Here is a 27,658-nt window from a genome sequence, read left to right on the forward strand (position 1 = left end):
CCTAGGGGAAACTGAGGCACCCCCACAATATTCCGAGGAAACATTAAGAACAGTCCCACTTCGTCACACTAGCATTGTACGGGAAGCTTGGGAACACCCACGAGCAGCCTTTAAGGTACAACAGTAAAAAGGCCAACCAGTGTTGATGGCTTATTGAGGAAATACACACAAGCACAAGGATTACGCCCAGTTTGAGTCTTTGTTTATTTGCTAGGTAATCTGCTTTGATCTGTTTGAGGTCACTTATAATCACTTAAAATCGATCTTCTGTAGTTAATAAACATGTTTTATCTTAACCAGAGGGGTTTTGAGTGAAGTGTCTGGGGAAACCTCAGCTTGGCTAACACAGGCTTGTTGCACAACTTCCCCACCTCAAGTTACTTAATGAGCAAATTAATTAATGAGCTTGCACCGTACAGATCCCTGTGCAGTGCCCGACGGTCTAATTCTGGGTTTTTTCCTCCAGTAAGGGTGCAAGGCGGGGGAGCTGGGAACCTGGCTGGCGTTTCATTGGCCAAACTGGCGTCTCTGAGTGGCTGCGGTAAAGCACTCAGGTAACTCGGTAGGGTGTGTGGCGCCACCTACTGTCGTGTTGGGTAATAAAAGGGCCTGGAGAGGCAGGCTGAGCCAGCCCCTCTGAGTAACCAAGGGGGCACAGCAGTTCCAACGGCTCCCAGACTGCACCCTGTGGGGTACTACCCATCACAGGGCCGATCCAGCGGGCAAGGAGGAGGCGGGACACCGGGGTAGATGGGCCCTTGGGGCTGATCCAGAGCAGCCGTCCCTCAGCTACCACTGAACACCCTCAGCTTGGCCAGATGGGGCGGCTCCAGGGTCTCTGGCTCAGCCATTGCACGTTTCCAAAGAAATCCCCAGTCCGCACATGAAGTGCGATCGGGCTGGGGGGTTTGGTGGGGGGTGGGGGCACCTAGCAGGGGCAGCGTCTCCCCTGCTCCAGAGTGACGGTTATTAAAGAGCCCTGGGCAGCATCTCCATCACTTCATGGGGGCTGTGGTGCATTGAGGGGCAAAGGGTGGGATTCTCTGGGGTGGCTAGGAGGAGCTGGGCACAGTGGGAACTGGGGCCCTGGGATATTGGGCTGGGGCTGGCTCAACGGACCTTATGGTGCACCCAGGACTGGGAGGGGTCCTCTAAAGGGGGTGTCTCCATCCCTGCCCTGATCCCAGAGCAGCCCTCTCAGCCCCCCAGGCCCAGCCCCCCACCAGCAGCAGCAGCGTGGGCAGGGGCAGCCCGGGCCGGGGGCTTGCATTGGCGGGGCGGTCCCGGGTGGAGGCTGTGCGCGAGGGGCGGGGGCTGGCCGTGGGCGCCGGCTCCGGCGTGTGGTTGCACAGGGGCTGGGCACAGCAGGATGTCCTCTCAAGCTGGATGTTCAGCCAAGGGTCCCCCGGCGTGATCGACACGCAGCCCACTGCCTGGCAGGAGCGGAGATAGATGGGGACTGCAAATCCCCCTGGGAAGCCCGGAGAGAGAGGGTCAGATGGCTCTCGGTCTATCCCTCACTGGACACGCTCTGCTGTCCAGCCAGCCATCCCTGTACACATCTATATCCATCCATCCGTCCATCCATCCGTCCACTCCCCCATCCATCCATCTGTCCATCTATCTATCCATCCGTCCATCCACAAGAACATAAGAACGGCCAGACTGGGTCAGACCAAAGGTCCATCCAGCCCATTATCCTGTCTACCGACAGTGGCCAATGCCAGGTGCCCCAGAGGGAGTGACCCTAACAGGTAATGATCAGTGATCTCTCTCCTGCCATCCATCTCCACCCTCTGACAAACAGAGGCTAGGGACACCATCCATCCACCCCCCCATCCATCCATCCATCCATCCATCCAATCCCTGCACCCCACACACACCTCTGCATCCAGCCATCCCTTTCACCCCTGGACATCCCCCAGCCAGCCATCTAGCCAGCCCCCCTACCCTACTCCCCTATGCACCCCTGCCAGCCTTCCCTAGGCCTAGACACACCCAGCCAGCCATTGGGATGCCTCTCGCTCCCATCAGCCCCCTCCCAAGCGCCACGGACGGTCCCCTTGAGCTGCACTTCTGGGGCTGCCCCCAATGGGAGTGGCCTGACCCCTCCAGCTCCCTCCACCAAGCCAGCCAGTCCCCAGTCTGCAGCCGGATCAGGGCCAGTGCCCCCTAGAAGGGAAAGGCCCCATGTCCCATTCCCTGATCCTACTGCACTGGGAACCCAAGAGTCCTGGCTGCCCCCCCGCACGCCCGGCAGCTCCGAGCCCGGCCCCTCCCTACCGATGGTGGCCATGCCCGTCCCGTCGAAGCACCTCGGGGAGTCATCGTAGAAGCGGCTCTGCTGGGCCTGGCGCAGGGAGCAGCTCTCCGGGGTGGTCCCTATGCAGGCGTAGCACCAGAGGCTGGCAGAGGTGTTGTCTGGGGCGCTGCGGGGGAGGGAAGAGGGGAAAAGGGTGAGGAACCAGCCCCCCTGACCTAGACGGAGTAGGGGGGACGGCGGGATGAGGGGAGGTGCAGAAACCCAAGCTCATCAGACACCCCTTGGCAGGATGGGGGCCCGAAGGCTGGGGGGGCTGTGAGGACCTGAGCTGAGACCCAGAAAACCAGTTCACACAGAGCACCCCAAATCGCTGAGGATAGGATCGGGGCTGGCGCCCCCTGGAGGGAAAAGACCCCGTGCCCCATTCCCACTGAGCCAGCCAGTCCCTGCCCCGGGGCCGGATGGGAGCCAGCGCCCCCCGGAGGACGAGCTGGTACCTGTGGGAAAGGCCGGGATGTGGCAATTGTCCCAGTAGCGGTGGTTGCAGAGGCTGGCGTTGCAGAAGCGGGTGTGAGAGTAGATGGGGAGATACGGCCCGTCGCGAACGCCGGAGAGGTCCCGATACTGCGCCGCATGGCAGCCCTTCTTCACCACAACCAGCATCCACTGGCCCCCTGGGGAGACGGGACCCCGCCGCGGGTGAGTGCAGGGGGCAGCAGGGAGTTCCACAGGTCTGCACCGGCTCACACCCGCAGGCCCAGCCACCCTGACATCCTGCCCCATGGGCCCAGCCACCCTGACATCCTGCCCCCTCCCGCCCCCCCAGGATCAGCCCCATGGGCCCAGCCACCCTGACATCCTGCCCCCTCCCGCCCCCCAGGATCAGCCCCACGGACCCATCTAGCCTGGTATCCCCCTGCCCCGGATCAGTCCATGGGCCCATCTAGCCCAGCATCCTGCCCCCTCCCGGATCAGCCCCCTGATGATCCCAGCTCTGTCCCTCGGGGAGTGGCGCAGCCCCGGGGTGCCCCAGATTTCCAGGCAGCGTTACCGATGCCCCAGGCGATCAGCCCCTCAGCACAGACGTTCTGCGCCGCCCCGCACGTGACCGGGTACCCCGCCCAGAGAGACGCTGCCCGGGAAGGTGCCCACGGAGCTGCAGCACTCCAGCCCGACGGCCACCAGGAGAGAGGAGATGGGAGAGGATGGGACAGAACCCAGGAGTCCTGGCTCCCAGCCCCCAGCCCCACTCTAATCACTAGACCCCACTCCCCTCCCAGAGCCAGCAGAGAACCCAGGCGTCCTGGCTCCCCGCCCTCACCGGCTCTAACCACTAGACCCCACTCCCCTCCCAGAACCAGCAGAGAACTCAGGCGTCCTGGCTCCCCGCCCTCACCCGCTCTAACCACTAGACCCCACTCCCCTCCCAGACCCAGGAGAGAACCCAGGCGTCCTGGCTCCCTGCCCCCACCGGCTCTAACCACTAGACCCCACTCTCCTCCCAGAGCCAGGAGAGAACCCAGGCGTCCTGGCTCCCCGCCCTCCCTGCTCTAACCACTAGACCCCACTCCCCTCCCAGAGCCAGGAGAGAACCCAGGCGTCCTGGCTCCCCGCCCCCACCGGCTCTAACCACTAGACCCCACTCCCCTCCCAGAGCCAGGAGAGAACCCAGGCGTCCTGGCTCCCCGCCCTCACCCGCTCTAACCACTAGACCCCACTCCCCTCCCAGAGCCAGGAGAGAACCCAGGCGTCCTGGCTCCCCACCCCCACCGGCTCTAACCGCTAGACCCCACTCCCCTCCCAGAGCCAGGAGAGAACCCAGGCGTCCTGGCTCCCCGCCCATGCCCCCACCAGTAAACACAGGACCCAGCTGGACTCTGTGGAGATGTGTCAGTACCTTGAAGCAGCAGAGCTGAGAGCAGGGAGCAGAGCAGCGTCCCCTTCAGGGCCTGCCTGGAATCACTGAGGTGCATTTTCTTGGACACTCCCCAGTTTTCTGCAGGGAAAGGGTTAACATTGGATCGGGCCTCTCTGTGAGGTGAGCCAAGGACCCAGGAGTCCTGGCTCCCAGACCTCCCCCGTTCTAACCCACTAGATCCCATTCTCCTCCCAGAGCCAGGGATACAGTCCCAGAGTCCTGGATTCCAGCCCTCTTCACCTAACAGCTGCCCCACTGAAAACTTCTCGGAGTCTGCAGCACCTAGCACACTGCGGGGGGCCCTGATCCAAGCCTGGAGCATGCCGGTGCGATATCAGTCCCACTGCTGCGGCTCATGATAATAATAAGTAAATATTAACCGATATATATTTACCCTATGCAAAATTACCCCATGGAACTCACTGCTACAGGACCTTGCCGAGGCCCTGTGCTTGGGGAGGGCTCACGGGGAGCAGGGGAGGGCAGTACAGCCCATGAGAGAACCCAGGGTTCCTACAAGGGGGATTAGAATAACTAGGACCCCCATGCTCCAGGCTGTGAGCGAACCGCCCCCTCACAAGGGTCAGGAAGGAACAACTCCCTTGGGCAGCTTATTCTACCACTGGCCACTTGTACCTTCCTCTGCAACTGCTGTAAGGATAAGACCTTTGTCTGCACGGCCTAAAGCCTCAGGCCTTCGCCTGCAGCCAGATTAAAAGAGCAGCCAAGCAGCAGCTATCGGCGGAGAAGCAGGAAGTCCCATCCTCGCATGCCATCTACATGACAGTAAAACAATGTCAGTTCCGGCTGGTAAGAAGCAGCCCCCGTCCTAATGGCCCCCACGACCACCCCATAAAGAAACAGATCTTAAGATGGTTAAAGGAAATGTAGTTTGATAGTCTGTCCGGCAAGAAATCACTTCTCAACAGCTGTGGTCGAGAAATCCTCGTTTCTGTGTTGTTTTGTCATTACGGTCCCCACGTTCCTCTTGTTTCTCTCACTGGTCTCTGTCTGGTTCTTTAATTGTTTCTGTCCGTTACAGAATGAATTTTGCTCGGTGTGAATTAATGAAGGTGGTGGGATTGGATTGGTTCGAGAATTTGGTTGCACTTTGTAAGGGTTGGTTAGTAACATTTTAGTGTAATAATCGGTTAAGGTACAGCTAAAAAAGGACTCAAATTTCACTATATACACTGGGGTCCAAAAGGACGTTCTTTGGGAACCAGCTCCAGGTCACAGCCCTCAAGATCAGAGCTGCCAGACCTCAACCCTCTGCCAATGATGTTGGGCAGAGATTGGAGTCCCCCAGATAGACCCGATCCTGACTGGCCATCAGGAAAAGGTGAGGGCTGTGGGGGGTTGGGATGGGGATGGGGGGTTTGGGGTGTGGGAGAGGTTCAGGGCTAGGGCAGAGGATTGGGGTGGGGGGTGAGGGCTGAGGGCTGTGGGGGGTTGGGATGGGGATGAGGGATTTGGGGTGTGGGAGAGGCTCAGAGCTAGGGCCAAGGGTTGGGGTGTATGCAGGGCCGTTCTGAGGATTTGTGGGGCCCTACGCAGTGTTATTAAACGGGTGCCCCTGGGCCTGACAGCAGCCCGAGCTCGCAGCCTGGGGAGGCCGGGGGGACGAGGCAGCAAAGGATAACAAGATGGCAGAAAGTCACAGTTCCCCGCAGAGACCCCCGGACCCTCTCCCTCACGCACAATGGACGTCAGAAGGCACCTAATGAACAGCACTAAACTTGGGAATTAAAAATGTCCGCCCCAGGTTCTTGATCTGCCCTGAAGTTTGTCAGACATTTATTTGCCAGAGCTCTGTGGGAAGGGCGAGTCCGCTGCCCTGCTGAACACAACCCTAAATATGATGGGACACACGAGGCTGCTCTTCTCTGGTTTACATTTTCTTAATCAGTATTTCTAAGCCGATTTCATATTTTAAATGTACTCTTCAGCCTTCATCGTTCCAGATTACTACATGTTTCACTCACTGAAACAAAGACATTCTTTTCAATTAACCAGCCCCGCAGGGTTAGTGTCTTCATAGCAATGCTCATTGCTTGTCGAACAAGGGAACGCGCATTTACTTTGTGTCCGGTGGCACCTTAAAGACTAACAGATTGATGTGGGCATAAGCTTTCGTGGGCTAGAACCCACTTCACCGGATGCATGGGGTGAAATGACAGGAGCAGGCGTTGTTATCCTGACACATGAGGGACGGGAGTTACCTCACAGGTGGAGAACCGGTGCTGACAGGGCCAATTCGATCCGGAGGGGATGTGGTCCACTCCCAATAAGAGATGAGGAGGTGTCAATTCCCGGAGAGGCAAAGCTGCTTCTGTAATGAACCAGCCACTCCCTGTCCCCTCACTATGCCAACATTTCCATGGCTGACTCAGAACAACGCTTCTCAGTTCTCGTCCCCTAGCGCCCTCCTCTACTTGCTCTACATTGATGACGTCTTCATCAAACAGACCCACGGGAAGGAGGCCCTTGAGGAATTCCACCTGGATTTCAACAATTTCCATCCCACCATCAACCTCAGCCTGGACCAGTGCACATAAGAGCCATGGAAATGTTGGCATAGTGAGGGGACAGGGAGTGGCTGGCTCATTACAGAAGCAGCTTTGCCTCTCCGGGAATTGACACCTCCTCATCTCTTATTGGGAGTGGACCACATCCCCCCCGGATCGAATTGGCCCTGTCAGCACCGGTTCTCCACCTGTGAGGTAACTCCCGTCCCTCATGTGTCAGGATAACAACGCCTGCTCCTGTCATTTCACCCCATGCATCCGGTGAAGTGGGTTCTAGCCCACGAAAGCTTATGCCCACATCAATCTGTTAGTCTTTAAGGTGCCACCAGACACAAAGTAAATGCGTGTTCCCTTGTTCGACAAGCAATGAGCATTGCTATGAAGACACTAACCCTGCGGGGCTGGTTAATTGAAAAGAATGTCTTTGTTTCAGTGAGTGAAACATGTAGTAATCTGGAACGATGAAGGCTGAAGAGTACATTTAAAATATAAAATCGGCTTAGAAATACTGATTAAGAAAATGTAAACCAGAGAAGAGCAGCCTCGTGTGTCCCATCATATTTAGGGTTGTGTTCAGCAGGGCAGCGGACTCGCCCTTCCCACAGAGCTCTGGCAAATAAATGTCTGACAAACTTCAGGGCAGATCAAGAACCTGGGACGGACATTTTTAATTCCCAAGTTTAGTGCTGTTCATTAGGTGCCTTCTGCACGTCCATTGTGCGTGAGGGAGAGGGTCCGGGGGTCTCTGCGGGGAACTGTGACTTTCTGCCATCTTGTTATCCTTTGCTGCCTCGTCCCCCCCTGCCTCCCCAGGCTGCGAGCTCGGGCTGCTGTCGGGCCCAGGGGCACCCGTTTAATAACACTGCGTAGGGCCCCACAAATCCTCAGGACGGCCCTGGGCGGCAGGCGGGGCCGGGGCAGGGACCTGGCCCCAAACATTGCTGGGCCCATGGAACTCGCCACCTGTGGAGGAGGGTGCAGCCAGCGCGGGGGCCAGGGGTCTGGTTCGAGGCTGGAGGATCCCAGACGAGCTCAGAGGAGGGTACAGACGGGAGGGGATGAGCTCCGAGAGCTGCCAGGCTCCCCAGCCAAGCTCCCAGACCGAACCCCAGGAGCCAAGAGGCGTGGGGTGCCCCACAGACACCTGCAGCCCATAGGGGCCCTCCAGCGCCGCACCCAGCCCTTGGGAGCAGCAGAGGACCCTGCTGTAGCCTATCCCCAGGGCAAGAGGGCACCACCTGGCATTTCCCTGCACCCGTCTCCCTCTACCCAGGATTGGGACCCAATCCAGCCCTCCCTGCTTCGGGGCAGGGGCAGGGCCTGGGGGGAGCAGCAGGTACCTAGGCCGTGGCTCAGCAACCTTCCAAGGGCCAAGGGCTCCTCTGTGTTCAGCACCCCAGCTCCAAAATCCCGGGCTCCCACCGGCCCTCGCCAGCCTGCCACTTCCCCAAGGAGGCTGTGTGACAGGACGTTGCCCAAGAGCAGCTCTTCCGTTGGCACAAACAGCCCGCGAGTGGGCACAGCAACGGAGGCCTCCACTCCCTCCCACCGCCCGCCTCCCCTCCGCAAGGAATCCCATCGCAGCCCCACGCAGACCAAGAGAGAACCCAGGAGTCCTGGCTCCCAGCGCCCCCTGCTCTAACCCACCAGCCCCCACTCCCCTGCCAGGGCTGGGGAGAGAACCCAGGAGTCCTGGCTCCCAGCCCCCTCTGCTCTAAACACTAGCCCCACTTCCGTCCCAGAGATGGGGTAGAACTGGGGTACTAACTGGAGTACTGACCACCTTTTGCCCCAGAGGGAGCTCACGCCACATGACATGGCCTGCACTGATTTTGCAAGGCCTCAGCAGCCAGCAAGAGACCCTGACGCCCCTCCTCTAAGTCTCAGCTGCCCTGGAGCTGACGCCCAAAGAATCCCCGGCAGCTGCCCTGGGACCCTCGGAGCCAGGCTGGCAGGAGAGCCCAGCACCATCTGGGCAGGGCCGGCTGAGGGGAAATGTCCCCTTCCTTGCTAGAGAGCGCCCGGCGTCGCCCATGTGAGCTGGTGCCAGCCCCCTTGCCTGGTCTGAAGTGCTGCCCGCCCCTACCCCACAGGGAGAGGTCCGGGAAGGGGACGTGGAGGGGATGTGGTCACCCCCACCTCAAAAAAGATCTATTGGGATTGGAAAAGGTTCAGAAAAGGGCAACCAAAATGATGAGGGGTCTGGAACGGCTGCCATGTGAGGAGAGATTAATAAGAGTGGGACTTTTCAGCTTGGAAAAGAGGAGACTAAGGGGGATATGATAGAGGTCTATAAAACCATGACTGGTGTGGAGAAAGTAGATAAGGAAGTGTTGTCCTTCTCATAACACAAGAACAAAACAACAAAAGGAAGTACTTCTTCACACAACGCACAGTCAACCTGTGGAACTCCTTGCCAGAGGATATGGTGAAGGCCAAGACTATAACAGGGTTCAAACAAGAACTAGATACGTTCATGGAGGACAGGTCCATCGATGGCTATTAGCCAGGACGGGCAGGGATGGTGGCCCTGGCCTCTGTTTGCCAACAGCTGGGAATAGGCGACAGGGGATGGGTCACTTGGCGATTCCCTGTTCTGTTCATTCCCCCTGGGGCACCGGGCACTGGCCACTGTCAGTAGCACACTGGGCTAGGTGGAGCCTTGGTCTGACCCAGTCTGGCCGTTCTTATGGTCTTATGAGGTCTATGAGGGAGAGCTCGTTCTCCGGGTAGGGCAGGCGGGCGAAGTGAGGCCCGGTGCCCATTTCCTGCCCTGGCTCCCTGAGCAGCGGTCGCCACCAGTGCCCACCCGTAAGGCTGGTCCTGCCACTGCCATCCCAACGGGGCACGTCTGGGCCCTGGGGAACCCGGCTGGGCACCCTGGTGGAAACCAGCCCACGAGGGAGGCGGTGGAATAGAACCCAGGAGTCCTGGCTCCCAGCCTGCCTGCAGTAACCACTAGACCCCACTCCCCTCTCAGAGCCAGGGAGAGAACCCAGGAGTCCTGACCCCCCACTGTGCTAACCACTAGACTCCCCTTTTCCCTGCCCCCCACACCCCGAGTCAGGGAGAGAACCCAGGAGTCCTGGCTCCCAGCCCCCCAAGGACAGTTCCTTGGCGTGCTGTAGATCGACAGTGCTGTCCCCTTTTACCTGCCCGTCCCCGCCCTGGAGCCAGGTGGGGCTGGCGCCCCCTGGAGGGGAAGGGCCTCCTGGCCCATCCCTTGCCCCCTCCCTCTGAGTCTTCCCGTGGGTGTGTCCCTGTTTCCGAGGCCTGGGACAAGGGGGGCCCCGTGCTCCCCACACCCCTGCCCCAATGACTCAGGAGCTGCCTGGTGCCAGCTCTGGGGAAGGGAAGGATTCGCCCTGGGGTGCAGGGGGGCGGGTGAGACAAGGGAGGGGCAGCTGCGTGTCTGGACTCGGGGGTCTGTTACCAGCTGCACCCCAATATCCTGGATGTCGGGCCTCTTCCTCCCCTCCTGAGCAGCCTCAGGGTCCGCCCAGGCTGGGGTCGGGGTCCTGGGGGGGGCACTGTATTGCAGGGGGGGCAGAGCTCCCCAACAACACACACAGCACGTCCACACATGCTCATACCCCCACCCACCTACCCAGCAAAACACAACCCTGCTCGGGAGAGAACCCAGGAGTCCTGGCTCCCAGCACCCCCCCCCCTCTAACCACCAGACCCCACTCCCCTCCCAGAGCCAGGGAGAGAACCCAGGCATCCTGGCTCCCAGCCCCCTGCTGTAACCACTATACCTGGTGTCTAGGGGGCTGGTTGCCACACATATGAGCACCCATGTTGGCTGCGTCTTTCGTGACTCCTCCGGGCCAGGGCTGAGGCTGGGCCCTCGCTGCCAGCTCATGCCAGGGGGCCAGGCGCTGAGTCAGGCAGCGATACGGGGCCCCAGGGCAGGCTGGGGTCACTCAACAAGTCAGTGTGTCCTGCTGACCCAGTCCTGGCCCCAAGGCCCCAGTGTGACGCTAGGGGGCTCAGCAGAGGGCCCCGGGCCACAGGGAGTAGGGCAGAGGGGACACAGCCGGGGGCACCGTGCTGAGGGGGAGCAGGACAGGGGGGCTCAGCAGGAAGACAGGGGCCACAGCCAGGGGGACTCCCTGGGGGGCGCTGTGCAGTGGGGAGCAGGGCGGGGGGCTCACAGGGGTCGCCCTGGGGTGGGAGGTTCAGAAGGGAGGTGGGGGACTCGGCAGGGGGCGCTGTGCTGCAGGGAGCAGGGCAGGGGACTGGGCACCGGCTGCCATGCCATGGGGAGCTGGTTGGGGGCGCTTACCCCTCGCCGTTGCTGGGGGCCTCCCCAGTTCCGATCCGCCCCGAGGCCTCCCCGGGCTCCTGCTCCCCCCGGTGCCGAGCCGCCAGCGTTGACGCTGCCCCGCGAAGGCGTTGCCCGCTCCCCCGACTGGCCGGACCGGTTCCTGGGAGAGCCACCGCCCTGGTACCGACGCGCCAGGGCTTGGTGCTGGGGAGGCAACGTGAATAATCACCGGCCCGGGGCCCCGCAGCAAAGCCAGGGAAGGTGGGATGTGCAAGGGGGGGTGGGGCGCCCCGCCCCATCTGCTTCCTCTTATTTATCGTCTTAGCTTAGCGCTGGCAGCCGGAGTCGCGTGGAAGCTGCCGGGAGCCGAGAGAACCCGCCTGGTCGAGGCAGACGCAGCCATGGGAGCCCCCTGCCCCCCGAGAGCCGGCCCCCTTCTCCTGCTGGCGGCCGCACTGCTCCTCCAAGGTAAGGGGCCCGGGAGCACACCGCTCCAGAGGGGACGAGACTGGGGGAGCCCCCCCCCCCCGGTCCCCCGGGTTGGAGGGGTCGATCGGGCCCGGGGCACATTGATGGGGTGTTTTCATCTCAGCTGCATCTGCCAGGGGAACCCTGCTCCTTGGAGAGAATGACTGAGTCATGGCATGATAATCCAGCCCCAAGCCGGGGGGCTGGCTGGGGAATGGGGACACGGAGCCTTTCCCCTCTAGGGGGCGCCGGCTCCCATCCAGTCCCAGCGTGGTGGGCTGGCTGGCTCAGGGGGGCAAGGAATGGGCCACAGGGCCTTTCCCCTCTAGGATCTCCTGGAGAGGGGACTCCCAGCTCAACGACCCCCCCTTCCTCAGTTCTGGGGGCTGTCAATTGACTCCGTTCTCCATGCTGGAATGGGAGGGGGCAGCCGTTAAGGCCATGGGATGGGGGGGGGGGCAGGGGTGCCGTGCCTGCTGGGACAGGTTGCTCCACCTGGAATGGGTCTGGGGCACAGTGCCAACTGGGAGGACTCCTCCCAGGGACGCCAGCCTCACCCCGGGGTGGGGTCACCCCCATCCTGGAGCTGACACAGCCTCCCACTGGAAAAGGGGGAGGTCTGTCGCCCACGCAAGCGTTCGTGAGAAACGGTGCAAAACAGAAGTGCAAATGCAAGTGCAAGTTCCCAGACAAATGGTGTGAAGAGGAAAGCCAGCGTGCAAGCGTCCGTGGGAACGCCTGGAGAAAATGGTGCAAAGAGGAGGTGGCAAATCTCTGCAAATGTACAGTGGAAATAACGCAACGAGGGCAGGGAGATGGGCCACCCGCCATGAGAATTTACAGAGCCGGGGGCAGGGGGGTCCAGAGAGGAGGGAAAGTGAGCGCACTTCTAGCATGTTAAAACTGGTGCAAAAGGGGAGAGGAAATGTGCCACCGAATTTCTATGAAGATGCACAGGGGCGTAAAACACAGGCAGACCCCCTCGAATGTTTATGAAGCAGGAGTTTGGGGAACAATCCATGAGGCGGAGAAAGGGGACAATTGACATGTAAAATTACACAGGAAACGTGTCACCCGGGAAAGGGTCCGAATTGACATGCCAAGCTATGTGGGAAAGGTGAAAATTGGCACGTAAGATGATGTGAAAATTGACATGCAAAATTACATGGGACAACATAAAAATTAACAGGCAAAGTTGCAAGGGAAAGGTGAAAATTAACATCAATTGTCATGTTTCCGTGTAATTTGACGTGCTAATTTTCACCTTTCTTTGCAAATTTGCATAATAACTTTCACGTGGTCCCATGTCAATTGTCACGTCTCCGTGTCATTTGACATGCAACATTACAAGGGAAAGGTGAAAATTGTACAGACGGAGTTATACAGGGAAACGTGTGAATTCACACGGGAAAGTGCAAAAGTGGCAAGGGAAGGGTGCAAATCTGCGTGCAAAAGCAGGTGAGAATCTGTGCAAGGAGAGGGAGCCGTGCAAACAGCTCTGCAAAAATACCCGGGAAAACGCACAAACGTCACCTGCCTTTGAGAGATTAGGGGTCCCTCCGCTACCGGGGACAGGCCCAGGCAGGTCCCCGCACAGGTGTGCCAGCCACGTGGGGTTTCACCGGGATTCCCTCCCCCCATGCAGGAGCCACGGCCCTGACGTGCCACAGCTGTGTGGAGCGCAGCGACGGCGGCTGCAGCCCGGAGAAGATAAAGACGATCTCTTGTCCTGCCGACACCCAAGTGTGCGTGGAAACCGTGGCGGCCGTGAAATGGAGTGAGTGGGCCCTCGGGGTGAGGGCTGGGAGCCAGGACGCCTGGGTTCTAGCCCTGGCTCTGGGAGGCGACTGGGGTCTAGTGGTTGGAGCAGGGCAGGCTGGGGACAGGACTCCTGGGTTCTCGCCCTGGCTTTGGGAGGGGAGGGGAGTCTAGTGGTTAGAGCGAGGAGGCTGGGTTCTAGCCCTGGCTCTGGGAGGTTGGAGCAGGGGAGGCTGCGGACAGGACTCCTGGGTTCTCTCCCCAGCTCTGGGAAGGGAGGGGAGTCTAGTGATTAGAGCAGGGGGGCTAGGAGCCAGGACTCCTGGGTTCTAGCCCTGAGTCTGGGAGGCAACTGGGGTCTAGTGGTTGGAGCAGGGCAGGCTGGGGACAGGACTCCTGGGTTCTCGCCCTGGCTCAGGGCGGGGAGTGGGGTCTAGTGGGTTAGAGAAGGGGGAGCTGGGTTCCGTCTCCAGGTCTGGGAGGGGGAAGCTGGGATCCAGGATACCTGGGTTCTCTCCCGGCTCGCTCACCCCCCGGCTGTCTCCCCAGGCCACGGGCAGTTCCTGGTGGGCGAGAAGGGCTGCGGCCTGGGCAGACCGGGCACCAACGACAAGGGCGTGGACCTGCACGGCATCCTCGCCTTCTCCCAGGTGCACAATTGCAACAGCAGCCGCTGCAACTCCCGGCTGGACATCCAGGCCATGGCGCTGCAGCCGATGGGTAAGTGCCCCACGGGGGGAGTGTCAGGGGGCTAATTCCTTCACCCACTCACTTCCCTGGTCCTTCTCGCATGAACAGAGAGCAACAATACCCGAAGTCCGAAGGTGCAAACAATTCGATGTTTATTGGGGTGAACTTCCAGCAAGCATGATTCCAGTTTCCTTCCTTAGTGTCCCCCTTCCCAGCTCTGACACCACAGAGCCTTACACCTGTGTCCCTGTTCCCATTCCTACCCTTAGCCAAACATGATTCCCACTTCCTTACTCCCATTCCCTGTTCCCATTTCCCCCTTTAGCAAAACATGATTCCAATTTTCTTACCCCCATTCCCTGTTCCCATCTCACACACCCACATGCCCACCCCCACCCACACCCACTCACTTCCTCATTGACTACAGATTATATAGTAAAACTTGAGTTCTGCTTAGCTATACCTTAACCAATCATTTTCCTGAAATTTAACTAACCAATCCTAATATATTGTAACATGATTATGTAACCAATTATATCCCACCACCTCAATTAGTTTACACCCAGCAAAATTAATTATACAGCAGACGGGAACAATCACAGAACCAGACAGAGATTATACAGACAAACAACAGCAAAGTGAAAAGGAGGACTTGTGGCACCTTAGAGACTAACCAATTTATTAGAGCATAAGCTTTCGTGATAATGACAAAACAGTACAGAAGTGAGGATTTCACATCCCAGTATTGATAAGTGAGTTCTTGCCAGACAGGATGCTCTCAAACTAAGTTTCCTTTTACATTTTCTAGGCACTTCCCTTTCTCTGGAGGTGATAGGAATACAATCCTGTCCTGATAGTGCCTAACAGCCCAATAGCACCTTATTTCAGTGTGACTAGTTTGGGATGTGAGGAGGTGACCGGTCGCTTCCCAGCTTATGGCTGCCTCTGCTGCTTAGCCAAAGGCCTGAGCCTAAGCACGGGGCCTCAGACTGTCACAGTAAGAGAAGGCCCTTACACCGGCAGACAGTGGTTTTGATTCTTTCTTTTATACCTCTAGAACTAGCGAAATGATAAGAATACACCTCAATTCTGAGAGTCTAGGCCTTTACAGACAGGCCTGAATATCTATATCCTAACAGGGAGGAGGGTGCGAGGAGGGGCCAGCCCCCCACCGCCTCCTCTCTAACTGCCCCCCCTTGTCTGGTCGCCAGGTAACGAGAGCGCCCGGGTGCCCAACGGGCTGGAGTGCTACAACTGCCAAGGCAACGAGGCCTGCTCTGCCAGCAACGCCACGGTGGTGAAGTGCTACGACGGGTACCAGGGCTGCTTCCACGGCAACGTCACCATGAAAGTCGGTGAGGCCCGGGCGGGAGGCTCAGAGGCAGCCCCTTCTGGGGCGAGGCGCGGCAGCTGTTTGGCCGCCGCAGGGAGCCGTTTCGGGTGGGAAGCCAGGGCGGTTCAGGGGAGCCGGGCGCAATCCCCACGATGGCGGGCTGGCCAGGACACCGGGGTCCGCGCCCCGACGGGGGGCCAAGGGCCTGGCAGATCTTTGCAAATCGTGCTCTGGCCGTGCATCTCTCCCCAGCCCCGCCCCGCACTCCAAACTCCCGGAAAGGCCGCCCCTGCTGCAGCCCAGCGCCCCCTAGTGGTGCATCGGGGCCAGCCCTGACTGCCGGAGGAGGGCCCCCCCGCTCCCGGTCCATAGCACTGTGCCCCCTAGTGGCACATTGGGGCCAGCACTGACAGCAAGGGGAGGCCCCCCCCACGCCCTAGAGCACAGCGCCCCCTTGTGGTGCATCGGGGCCAGCACGGACAGCCAGGGGAGGGACCCCCCACTCCCTACAGCACAGCGCCCCCTAGTGGCACATTGGGACCAGCACGGACACCCAGGGGAGGGCCTCCCCTCTCCCTACAGCACAGCACCCCCTAGTGGTGCATCGGGGCCAGCACCAACAGCTAGGGGCGGGCCCCCTGTTTCCCCCCCACACACTCCCTACAGCACAGCGCCCCCTAGTGGTGCATCGGGGCCAGCCCTGACTGCCGGAGGAGGGCCCCCTGTTTCCCCCACACACACTCCCTACAGCACAGCCAGGGCCGGATTAACCTTTTGTGGGCCCAGTGCCACACATATTTGTGGGCCCCCATGGGGCAATGGAGCCTGGCGTGGGAATGTCGGTCCCCACAGCAAGGGGCCAGCCAGAGGCAATGGGGCATGGCAGGGGCGGCCCTACCCCTCCCAGCCCAGTGCGAGGGCACCATTTACAGACCGGCAGTTGCCAGACGCACACTGGGCCGCCCAGCCCTCTGCTGCCAGCGCGCCCCCTTCCCCTCGGGGGCTGGCGGGGCCTCGGGGCGCAGGGCAGGCGGAGCGGGCCGGGGCCCCTTCTGAGCATGGGCCTGGCCACCGGCGCCACTGCAAAGCCGGCACTGAGCCCAGCGCTCCCTCGCGGTGCATCGGGGCCGGCACCGGCAGCCGGGAGAGGGTCCCCACCCCGCTCCCTGCAGCACAGTGCCCCCCAGCGCCGCGGCCCCGCCCCTGACTCTCCCCCGTCCCGTCTCCTCCAGGCAACGTCTCGCTGAGCCGCCCCATCAAGGGCTGCGTGCAGGACAAGGACTGCACCAAGGAGGCAAAGGGCAGTGCGGTCGTCAGCCTGGTGGGCTCCTGCTGCTCCGGCCACCTCTGCAACAGGGACCTGACCAACAAGACCTTCTTCGCCCCCATCATCCCCCGGCTGGAGGTCATGCCCGGCCACGGGGCCAATGCCACGGGTGCCAATGCCACAGCCAATGCCACGGCCACGACGGCCGCCGCCACGGTCCCGGCCCCCGCCGCGGTCACCGCCGCCGCCACGCCCCCGCCGCCGGACCACGGGGATCACGAGGACCTCATCCGGGACGACCGCCGCGTCACCGCGGAGAGCGAGCGGCGGTACAACCCGGGCGTCAAGCTGCCAGGCGGCGGGAAGGGGGGCGCGGCGGGGCTGAGCGCCTCAGCCTGGCTGGTCTTGCTCGGGTCTGCCTTGCTCCTGTGAAGGGGGCACCGAGGAGGGGAAACGGCACGAGACGCCCCCCCCCACCCATTACCCCGACCCCCGTTCCGCTGGCCAGCCTCCCCCAGACTTCTTCAACTCCAGCCAGGCTTCGGCCTATGCATGGCGGCCATCTTCTTAGTTGAGCATCAGCTCTTGACGCCAGGCCGGGTTGTCCCTGTTGGCGCCACCAGGCGGGCCTAAGTCTGCAGGTTGCATCTTCGTGTGTCAGAGCCCCATCCTCACGACACCTGGCCTTCCCTTCGGCCTCCCCGCAGCAGCCATCTTGGTCTGGAAGCGGCGTGGCTTGATGTCCCTCTCGGGCATCTTTTGTAGTTTCTCCGTCACGCAAAGCCTCCATGGTTTTTTTTGACCATCAGGGAGCCCTTCTCATGGCACCACCACAAATCCAGGCTTCCCTTTGGCTTGCACAAGGCAGCCATCTTGGTTGCACGTGGCCTAGTTTTGCCTACTTGCAGTAGCCAACTTGTTTTTTAAGTGGGGGGGGGAACAACACGGAGGGGGAAGAGCGACACAGCCCCTGCCCTCCAGAACAAATTCCCACGTGCTGCCTTCCCAAATCACAGGCCACATTGTTATAGCAGTGCAGCAAATTCAGGCTTCTCTTCAGCCTGCTCACGGCGGCCATCTTGTTTCTACATGGCCTAGTTTGAGCCCAGTCTGGGGAGGGCTGTGACGGCCGCCATTTTCTGTTCGCTTGGGTGGATCCCATCCCTTCTTCACCTCGCCGAGGCGTGTGTTTTGCCACGCCAATGCACCTTCGAGCTTTTGTGTTATCCACCAACACTGGGCAGCCATCTTGTTTCTTTATGCAACACCAGTTGACATCTGTCTAAGGAAGGTGGCCGCTGCTTGGTCTTCGCTCCCCGGGGCAACGTCCCAAGGCTGCTCCAAATCAAATACAGGACTACATGCAGCAGCCATCTTGCCATTATTCTGGGTCAGCCATTTTGTCTCCAGCCAACAGGCTGGTGGGTCCCGTTGCCATGGCTCCGAAGGTAACTCAGGCTTCTAACAGCCTGCTAGGCCTCAGAATTGGGACCCACAGACATTGGGAAGGGATGTCTAGTCTATGCCCCCTCCCCACACACACACACACAAAGCTGGTTGTGGAAGATGGCGCAACAAGATGGCCACCGGTGCAGTGGCCTGGGCACAACAATGGGAAGGAAAGGGCACTCATGGCTTGGTGGGCTTGGGCACTCTCTCCCCCGCCACCACCTTACCGGCTGGGTATTTAGCCCCAATAATGGGGTCCCAGCGCAGCTTCCCATCCTTCCACCAGCCCCCGTGGCACAGCTCAGAGAAGGATGGGAAAGTGCTAAAAGAGCGGAGGGGTCAATGAGTTCCTCATGGCCCCACTGGGGCAATAGGGACTTATCCCGGATCAGCCCCACAGGCCCATCCAGCCCGATATCCCGCCTCCTCCCTGCTCCCCCACCCAGATCAGACCCATGGGCCCATCCACCCTGGTGTCCCTGCTACCTAAAACCTCTGGCCCCATTACGCCCCCTCACTGTGCAATATTCCCCTTCCTGACCTCTCAGCTCAGCACATGCCCTGGAGCCTGCGGGTGAGACGTCCCAGAATCATTCTCCCAGCTGGCACGGCTGCAGCTGCCCTTCCCAATGTAAATAGTTTCAGAGACTCAACTCTCGCCATGGGAAGGGGGCCAGGAATTCCTGGGGAAGGGTTTAAAGGCTCATTAATAAAAGGATTGTAGCTGTGTTTAAAGGGGTCTAGCTCTGTTTCTTTGGGGGGGTCTGATTTTTTGTCTGGGTCACTGGCTGCCTTAACATCCCCGCCCTGCTCTGTTTAAGGAAAATGTTTTTTTTAGCATCAGTGGGGCCAGATCCCCAGCTTGGTGGGGAACGGGACATGGGGACTTCCCCTTCAGGGGGCATCACTTCTGATCTGGGCCCCCACCATGCAGGGCACTGCACAAACCGCCCTGGACTGGGCTCGGAGCCCCAGTCAAGTCAGACACGCTCCCTGCCCTGAGGCACATACTACATAGAGAAGGATGATTACCCCCGACTTTACAGATGGGAAACTGAGGCACAGAAAGGCGCTGAAGCAAGGTCACCCAGCGAGTTAATGTCAGGGTTACAAATTGAACCCAACTGTCTGGGGTCCCAACCCAGCCCCTTTACCACAAGACCTTCAACAGTTCCTAGGCTGGAATGGTCCCTTGGGATCATCCCCTAATGGAGCCCCGATGCAGCTCGAATCAGGGCCCAAATCCAGCTGAGAGGAAGGACTGGGGCAGCCTGGGACCCAGTACCCCTGGGTTCCAACTCTCGCTATGCAGTCCCTCGGGCAAGGGGCGCTCTGTGCATCAGTTTCCCCACCACCCATTTGGGGATAATAGCCCTGCCCGCCCCCATAGGGGGCAGGGAGGGTGACTAGGATCAATGTGTTAAAAACTGCAAGGTCCCCAGAGGCCACAGTGATGGGCAGACCAGGACTCTAGCCACTGCCCCGAAACATCAAGGAGGGCTGATGGCAAAGTCAGACAGCGGGGCGATCTCCCTCGCGTTCGGGCCCCTAGAGAGCATCTCTTTCACCCCACCTGGCCCCGGTTTGGCCCACCTCTGGACCGTGCCGCCCCGCCCGCACACCGGGTACAGGGGCTTGCTGGGAGGCAAGGCAGGAGCTCTGTGAACACCATCCCGTGAGATGAAATTGGCGGCACCGAACACGTCAGAGCCGCTGGCTCCGAGCAGGCGGGTCATACCTGGCGCCCTGATGCCCCAGCACAGGCCTCCAAAAGGAAGCCGTAGCTATCAGCAGGATCAGCCTCATCGTCTCTACCGCTCGGTATCTCCCGATCACGATCACCGTGAGCAACCTCCCGCCTCGCAGAGTATCACAGGCCCTTTCTCCGGAGCAGCCTTGAGGTTTCTGCTCTGCTCGAGGCACGCGAGATAACACCTGATAGACAGATTTCAGGCCCCCGCCCCAGGGAGCTTTTTGCAACTGAGTCTGTCCTAGGCCAAGGCAGCGGGGCTTCAGCCTGCACGTAGAGCGCAGATTCCCCTCACACCCCAGCTCTGTCGGTGCCCCGCAACGCTGACCCACAGCCCCCTGCTAGCCAAGGCCTGGGCTCCCCCTCTACATACAGCTTTAAAGTCTATCGGGCCAGATCCCCAGCTGATGTAAATTCAGTGCTGTTACAGCCAATTGACCCCAGCTGGGGATCTGGCCCTATTGACTCAAATGGAGCTATGGCTGATTGACATCTTTATTAATGATCTGGATGGTGGGATGGATTGCACCCTCAGTAAGTTCACGGCTGGCACTAAACTGGGGGAGAAGTAGATAGGCTGGAGGGTTGGGATAGAGTCCAGAGTGACCTAGACAAATGGGAGGATTGGGCCAAAAGAAACCCGATGAGGTTCAACAAGGACCAGTGCAGTCCTGCACTTAGGAAAGAAGAGTAGGGACCGAATGGCTTGGCAGCACTTCTGCAGAAAAGGACCTGGGGGTTACAGTGGACGAGAAGCTGGATATGAGTCAACAGTGTGCCCTTGTTCCCAAGAAGGCGAACGGCATTTTGGGCTGCATTAGTGGGAGTGTTGCCAGCAGATGGAGGGAAGTGATTATTCCCCTCTATTCGGCACTGGTGAGGCCACATCTGGAATATTGCGTCCAGTTTTGGGCCCCCCACTACAGAAGGGATGTGGACAAATTGGAGAGAGTCCAGCGGAGGGCAACGAAAATGATTAGGGGGCTGGAGCACGTGACTTACAAGGGGAGGCTGAGGGACCTGGGCTTATTTTGTCTGCAGAAGAGAAGAATGAGGGGGGATTTGGTAGCAGCCTTCAACTACCTGGGGGGGTTCCAAAGAGGATGGAGCTCGGCTGTTTTCAGTGGTGGCAGACGACAGAACGAGGAGCAATGGTCTCAAGTTGCAGTGGGGGAGGTCGAGGTTGGAGATCAGGAAACACTATTTCACTAGGAGGGTGGTGAAGCCCTGGAATGGGTTCCCTAGGGAGGAGGTGGAATCTCCATCCTTTGAGGTGTTTAAGGCCCGGCTTGACAAAGCCCTGGCTGGGATGATTTAGTTGGGGTTGGTCCTGCTTGGAGCAGGGAGTGGGACTAGATGACCTCCTGAGGTCCCCTCCAACCCTGAGATTCTAGGGTTCTATGACCCCAGCTGGGATCTGGCCCCATTGACTCCAATGGAGCTACGGCCGATTGACCCCAGCTGGGGTCTGGCCCTGATTCTGTTCCCCATCAGTGTTTGCCCCTGACGGGCCCCCAGCTCTCAATCTCGGGGTGGGGGCGTGAACTCCTGGATGCCCTCCAGCAGGGGGGGACTCCTGAAAAACAGGAAACACAGTGTTGAAATCAAAACCCCAGCTCGAGACGTTTGAGAACATGGCCAGATAATTATCTTGCTGAACAAGAACAATCTGCTGCTGAGGCTGCTGCGACTTGGCCTCCCTGCAGCACCCGAGGGGTTAATGCCCTGCTGCTCAAAAGCCAGGAGAATCATTGTTGCCATGGCTGGTGTAGATGGCAGCAGCAGGTGGGATTCCTGTGTTGGCACCAGAGGAGCGCTCAGCCCCAGCATTGTGCATCCCCAGCATTGTGGATAAGAAAGGGCTGATGGGAAATCTAGCTAGACCAGCAACGTGATCTAGTGAGTAAGGACATAGGGCTGGGAGCTAGGACTCCTGGGTTCTCTCCCTGGCTCTGGGAGGGGAGTGGGGTCTAGCAGTTAGAACAGGGCGGGCAGGGAGCCAGGACTCCTGGGTTCTCTCCCCAGCTCTACCACCAATCTATTGTGTGACCTTGGCCAAGTCTCCTCCCCTCTTGCTGCCTCGGTTTCCCCTTCCAGCCTTTGCCTATTTAGACTGGGCGTTCTCTGGGCAGGGACTGTCTGTGCAGCGCCTGGCACAACAGGGTCCTGAGCTAAGACCAGATCTCTCTTACTGTGAAATATACATTGTGAGCTGCTTGCACTGATGGGGAAACCAAGGCGGGGTGCTGGAAGTAATGTGGGTGGTTTCTCAGAGGGCGTCTGCGGCAGAGCAGGGAACAGAACCCAGGAGTCCGGAGTCCCAGGCGTCTCAGCCACAAGCCCCTGGTGCTACGCGGCCCCAGGAGAGACACAACGACGCAGCATCAATTAAGAAAGCTTCGTCAAGGAAAATCCAAGCCAAGGCCACAAGGCGCTGCCAGGCCCAGCCATCGCCGTCAGGAGGCACTTGTCAGGCAGTCAGGCCCCTGCTCAGGATCGGGGCCCCACTGCGCCAGGGGCTGCACAGATGCATTGCAGGAGACGATCCCTGCCCCAAAACCAGTTGCACCAGTATAGCCATTATCCCCTATGGGGAGCTAAAGGAGTAGCTCCATTTGCTGGCAGCACTAGTGCAGCTGTTATCCACCCTGCGCCCCAGCCTCTAGAGGGGCATGTTCCTGTCCTTTCCCCCCAGCATCCTGGTTCCTCATCTGTCAGAGACCTCTACACCTGCGGAGGACGTAGGAGAGCCAGGATATCCAGCCCCCCAGATCCCCATGACCCCTGCCCCCCCCCAGTCCCCTTCAGGAGACACCAGGCTGGGACTGCCCATGCTGAGCCCTCCCCTCATCCTCCACACCTGAGATCTCCCGCTCCCAGCCCTGCCTCGTGCTGCTCTCCTGGGGAAGGGACCACGCTCCCCCCAGAAGGGGCTCATCTAATCACTTCCTGCCAGTGCCCCGGCTTTACCCAACTTCCTACCTTCTGCGCAGCCTGCAGAGCCCCAGCACCAGGATTGCAGACAGCGCTGAGAGGAACAAGCCCTGGTCTATCTCCATCCACAGCTCCCTGGCCCATGGCATCCCCCGTCCCCACCAGGAGCTGGGGGCAGGTAAGTCCAAGCCTTGATTTGACAGAGATTGCAGGGAGCCAGCCATGCAGCAGGGACAGCCATCTACCGGCACCAGAGATGGGGAGAGCCCATGTCCCCATCCCTCCCAGCAGCCGAGACAGAGAGAACCCAGAGACCTGCCCCACTGTCCAGCCAAAGAGGGTCCCCAGTGGAACCCAGAGTCCCACTCCCACTCCCCTCCCAGAACCAGAGGGAGAACCCAGGAGTCCTGGCTCCCAGCCCTCCTCGTGTAACCATTAGACCCCCCTCCCCTCCCAGTGCTGGGAATAGAACCCAGGAGTCCTGAGTCCCGGCCCCACCTTTTCTAACACTGGAGTGGGGGTGTGCGTAGAGGGCAGCAGCCAGGACTCCTGGGTCCCTCACAGCAGGCTGCTACCCCAGCACTGGACACACCCAGCGGAGTCAGGCCACCAAGCCAGCCTGTGGGTCAGGTGAAGCACGAGGGCACTGGAGCGCACCTGTAACAAGGGCCTCATCATCAAGTGTGGAGGGGTCTCCAGTGGGGTCCTGCGGGGATCGGGTCGTGCCCTGCGCTAGTTACCGCTGGGATCGGTGTCCGGGAAGGGAACATCAAACCCTCCCAGCTAACGTCAGCAGAAGGCCCAGAAATGGGGAAATTCCGAGGGGGCCGGGGCAGGGACCCAGAGCACGCGGGCAAACGCCGGGCGGTTTAACACGTCCGCACGTCCCCGCCCACGGCGAGGAACCGCAAATGTCAGCCCGGGGCACTCCCCTGGGGGGCAGCGACTCTGGAACAGATCTGGGGTGATGGCAGAGAGTCGGCTGGACTGGGGCTAACGCTGCCCTGGGCAGTGTAAGCAGGGATCTCGAGGAGCAGGGAGGGGATTTTCCCTCTGGAGCTGACCCGGGGGTGACTCTAGGTCCGGTTCTGGGGCGCACAGTCAGTCGGGGAGGGATCAGAGCAGAGCCCCAAGGACGATTTGAGGGTTTGAAGCCCTGCCGCAGAGAGAGTGATGCCAGGAGCTCCACCTCGTGTGCTGAGCCCAGGGCAGGCTCCGGGGCACCGTGATCCCCGTCTGTCCGTCCCTACGCGGGGAGCAGAGAGTTGATCAGGGCTGGTCAGTTTTTACCGGGGTGGGGTGGAATTAACCATTGGGACCATGCACCAGGGCCAAGGGGGATTCTCCATCCCCGGCAGATTTTCAGATCATACTGGGGGTTTTCCTAAAAGAGCAGCTCTGGGGATGGTTTGGGGGGCGGTCTCTGGCCTGGGCTAACGTGGGGTCAGGCTAGACGGCCACAGGGGCCCCTGCTGGCCGGGGATCTGGCAATGACTAAAATCAGGTGAATACCCACGGGGCAGCTAAAGACCAGCCCAGTTGGCTCAGGGGGTGAATGGAGCAAGAGGGCTACTGTATAACGGGGTACGGCGGAAGAGCCAGGACTCCTGGGTTCTCTCCCCGGCTTTGGGAGGGAAGTGGGGTCTAGTGGGTTAGAACGAGGTGTGCTGGGAGCCAGGACTCCTGGGTTCCATCCCTGGCTCTGGGAGGGGTGTGGGGTTGAGTGGGTTAGAGCAGGGGGGGATGGGAGCCAGGACTCCTGGGTTTTCTCCGCGGCTCTGCGAGGGGTGTGGGGTCTAGTGGGTTAGAGGCTAGGAGCCAGGACTCTTGGGTTCTCTCCCCAGCTCTGGGAGGGGTGTGGGGTCTAGAGGTTAAAGCTGGGGGGTCTGGGAACCAGGACTCCTGGGTTCTCTCCCCGGCTCTGACTCTCTGTGTGACCTCCAGAGAGTCCTTTCACCTCAGTTTCCTCTAGTACAAGTCGGGGTCGATGCTGCTGAAGCTGGTGGGGAGGAACAGCTGGGACCCCCCCGTAGCCACAGCTCAGGAGGGGCTGCGTGGCTCTCCAAAGGATGGAGCCCTGTAACACAAAGCCGGGGTTGGTACCCCCCCCCCCGGGGGGCTGGCTGTGTGTGGTGCAGCAGGCTGGCGGGGAGGGAACACGAGGTTAGCACCTGGGAACAGAAATCCCCTGAGACAAGAGGTCCCGGAGCTGTCTGGGGGGGCAGAATAGCAGGGGCTGCGAGTCGGGAGTGAGGGGCTGTCACGGAGTGTGGGGGAGTCCGGGCCCTGCACCCCTCTTCCTGGGATTCACTGAGACTCTCAGCCAGCCAGTAAAACAGAAGGTTTATTGGACAACAGGAACACAGTCCACAACAGAGCTTGTGGGTACAACCAGGACCCCTCAGTCAAGTCCTTCTGGGGGAGCAGGGAGCTTAGACCCCAGCCCTGGGGTTCCCTGTGTTCCTCCACCCAGCCCCAAACTGAAACTAAACCCCCCCAGCAGGCTCCCTGCTGCAGCCTCTGTCCACATTCCTGGGCAGAGGTGTTACCTCCCCCTCCCACTCCCGGCTCAGGTGACAGGCTCTCAGGTCTCCCATCCCCACTGAATGCATCTGATGAAGTGGGCTGTAGCTCACGAAAGCTCATGCTCAAATAAATTGGTCCGTCTCTAAGCTGCCACAAGTCCTCCTGTTCTTTTTGCGAATACAGACTAACACGGCTGCTACTCTGAAACCCATCCCCAATGAAACCCCCCTGCCACATTCCCAGGTCAACACTCCCCCCTCCTCAGGCATCGACAGAGCTTGGCGAGGAGGGGGTTGGGAGAGGAGGGGCTGTGGGTCAGGAGTGATGGGCACTGCAGAGTTGTGGGGGAGACAGCAGGGGCTGCGTATTGGGAGTAGGGTCGCCAAATTTCTAATGGCACAAAACGGAACGCACTAGCCCTGTCCCCTGCCCCACGCCCTCCCCGAGGCTCCGCCCCCCTCCCTCGCTCCCTTTCATTGGGCTCGGGCAGGGGATTGTGCTGCGGGCTCCAGCTGGGGGTGTGGGCTCTAGGATGGGGGCGGGGATGAGGGGTTTGGGGTCCAGGAGGGGGCTCTGGGGCAGAGGGAGGGAGTGCAGGGTGCGGGCCCTGGGAGGGACTTTGGGTGAGGGAGGAGGTGCGGGATCCAGCAGGGAGTGCAAGGTGCTGGCCCTGGGAGGGAGTTTGGGTGCAGGAGGGAGCTCAGGGCTGGGGGTGGGGTGCAGGAGGGGGGTGCAGGTTCCAGGAGGGAGTTTGGGTGTGGGCTCCAAGAGGGGGCTCAGGGCTGGGGCAGGAGGATGGGGTGCAGGGAGGGGGGAGGGGTGCAAGCTCTGGGAGGGAGTTTGGGTATGGAAGGGGGCTCAGGGCTGGGGGTGGGGTGCGGGTTCCAGGAAGGAGTTAGGGTGCGGGAGGGGGTTCCGATTTGGGGCAGGAGTTCGGGGTGCAGGCTCCGGCCAGGGGCAGTTCCCAGCCGGCAGCGCAGTGGGGCTAAGCCAGGCTCCCTGCCTGCCCTGGCTTCACGCTGCTCCCGGAAGAGGCCACCATGTCCGGCTCATAGGCGCAGGGGCGGCCAGGCAGCTCTGTGCGGTGCGCACTGCCCACGCCCACAGGTACCGCCCCCGCAGCTCCCATTGGCCGCTGTTCCCGGCCAATGGGAGCTGCAGAGCCGGCACTCAGGGGCAGGGGCCACACACGGAGCCCCCCTGGCAGCCCTACACCTAGGAGCCGGATATGGAGGTCACTTCCAGGAGCCGTGCAGCGCCAGGGCAGGCAGGGAGCCTGGCTTAGCCCCACCACGCCGCCAACCGGACTTTTAACGGCCCAGTCGACGGTGCTGACCGGAGCCGCCAGGGTCCCTTTTCGACCAGGCGTTACAGTCGAAAACCGGATGCCTGGCAACCCTAGTTGGGAGTGAGGGGCACCGGCCAGGCCACGTGCTAAAGCAGTCACCTCTCCCCAGGTTTCCGGCAACGCCACCCCACCCGTGGCCAACATCAGCGCCACACACACCTCCAACGTCCTCAACCAGCTCTCGGTGGCCATCTTCGTGGTCTCCACCCTGCTGGGCCTGGTGGGCAACGGCCTGGTGGTCTGGGTCACCACCTTCCGCATGCGCCGGACGGTCAACTCGATCTGGTTCCTGAGCCTGGCGCTGGCCGACCTGCTCTACTCCCTGCTGCTGCCCTTCTACGCCGCCAAGACCGCCGCGGGCAATCACTGGGCCTTCGGCAACTTCCTCTGCAAAGCTGTCAACTCCCTCCTCTTCCTCAGCATGTTCGCCAGCGTCTTCCAGCTGACGCTCATCTCGGCCGATCGCTGCCTGCTGGTGGCCCGGCCCATCTGGGCCCAGCGGCTCCGCACGCCGCGCTGGGCCTGGGGGCTGGCCGGCGGGGCCTGGCTGCTGGCCGGGGCTTTCTCGGTCCCCTACCTGGTCTTCCGGCAGGTGAGCTGCCAGGCCAGGGGCTGCAGATGCATCAACAATTTCGGGGAGGGGGCGACGGGGGCGGCGCGGAAGCAGGCCCTGATCGTGGCGCGGTTCGTGGCCGGCTTCCTGGCGCCGCTGCTGGTCATCACGGCCTGCCACGCGGTCGTGGCGCTGCGGGCCGGGCACCGGGGCCGCCGGCCCAGCCGCACGGCCAAGGTGGTGGCCGCCGTGGTGTTGAGCTTCTTCCTCTGCTGGCTGCCCTACCACGTCTTCAACTTCCTGCACGGCTCGCCCCGCAACCGGGCGACCCTCCGGGTGGGCGCCTCCCTGGCCTTCAGCCTCACCTGCCTGGGCTGCTTCCTCAACCCCCTGCTCTACGCCTTCCTGGGCCGCCGCTTCCAGGAGGGGCTGCGGGGCAGCAGCCGCGCCCGCTGGCTGGAGGCCGCCCTGGCCGAGGACTCGCTGGGCTGCGGCAGTGGGCGCCGACGCAACCGCTCGCTGGGCTCCACCACCTCCTCCGAGCTGCGGGTGGCGCAGCCGTGACGGGGCCGGGGGGCCGGGGGGCGGGGGGCGGCTGTGGGA

General features: G+C 60.7%; 3 protein-coding genes across 3 annotated transcripts; 2 read left to right on the plus strand and 1 right to left on the minus strand.

Annotated features, from left to right (window-relative positions):
* Positions 1-169: 169 nt before the first annotated feature.
* On the minus strand, positions 170-4,280 carry LOC125625589 (ly6/PLAUR domain-containing protein 5-like). The gene is given in 6 exon segments (XM_048827855.2): positions 170-1,471; positions 2,284-2,429; positions 2,751-2,937; positions 3,315-3,373; positions 3,375-3,446; positions 4,163-4,280. Coding segments are annotated over 6 exon segments (858 nt in total). The 5' UTR covers positions 4,237-4,280; the 3' UTR covers positions 170-1,151.
* Positions 4,281-11,202: 6,922 nt separating this feature from the next.
* On the plus strand, positions 11,203-17,020 carry LYPD3 (LY6/PLAUR domain containing 3). Its single transcript, XM_048827866.2, has 5 exons — positions 11,203-11,447; positions 13,093-13,224; positions 13,755-13,925; positions 15,107-15,250; positions 16,461-17,020. Exons 1-5 carry the CDS (start codon positions 11,246-11,248, stop codon positions 16,925-16,927), a joined length of 1,116 nt encoding a protein of 371 aa, XP_048683823.1. The 5' UTR covers positions 11,203-11,245; the 3' UTR covers positions 16,928-17,020.
* Positions 17,021-22,521: 5,501 nt separating this feature from the next.
* Positions 22,522-27,619, plus strand: LOC125625586 (prostaglandin D2 receptor 2). The gene is made up of 2 exons (XM_048827851.2): positions 22,522-22,806; positions 26,612-27,619. Exons 1-2 carry the CDS (start codon positions 22,771-22,773, stop codon positions 27,617-27,619), a joined length of 1,044 nt encoding a protein of 347 aa, XP_048683808.1. The 5' UTR covers positions 22,522-22,770.
* The last annotated feature ends 39 nt before the right edge of the window (positions 27,620-27,658 follow it).

The sequence above is a fragment of the Caretta caretta genome, chromosome 24 (assembly GCF_965140235.1).
Source record: "Caretta caretta isolate rCarCar2 chromosome 24, rCarCar1.hap1, whole genome shotgun sequence".
Classification (NCBI taxonomy): Eukaryota; Metazoa; Chordata; order Testudines; family Cheloniidae; genus Caretta; species Caretta caretta.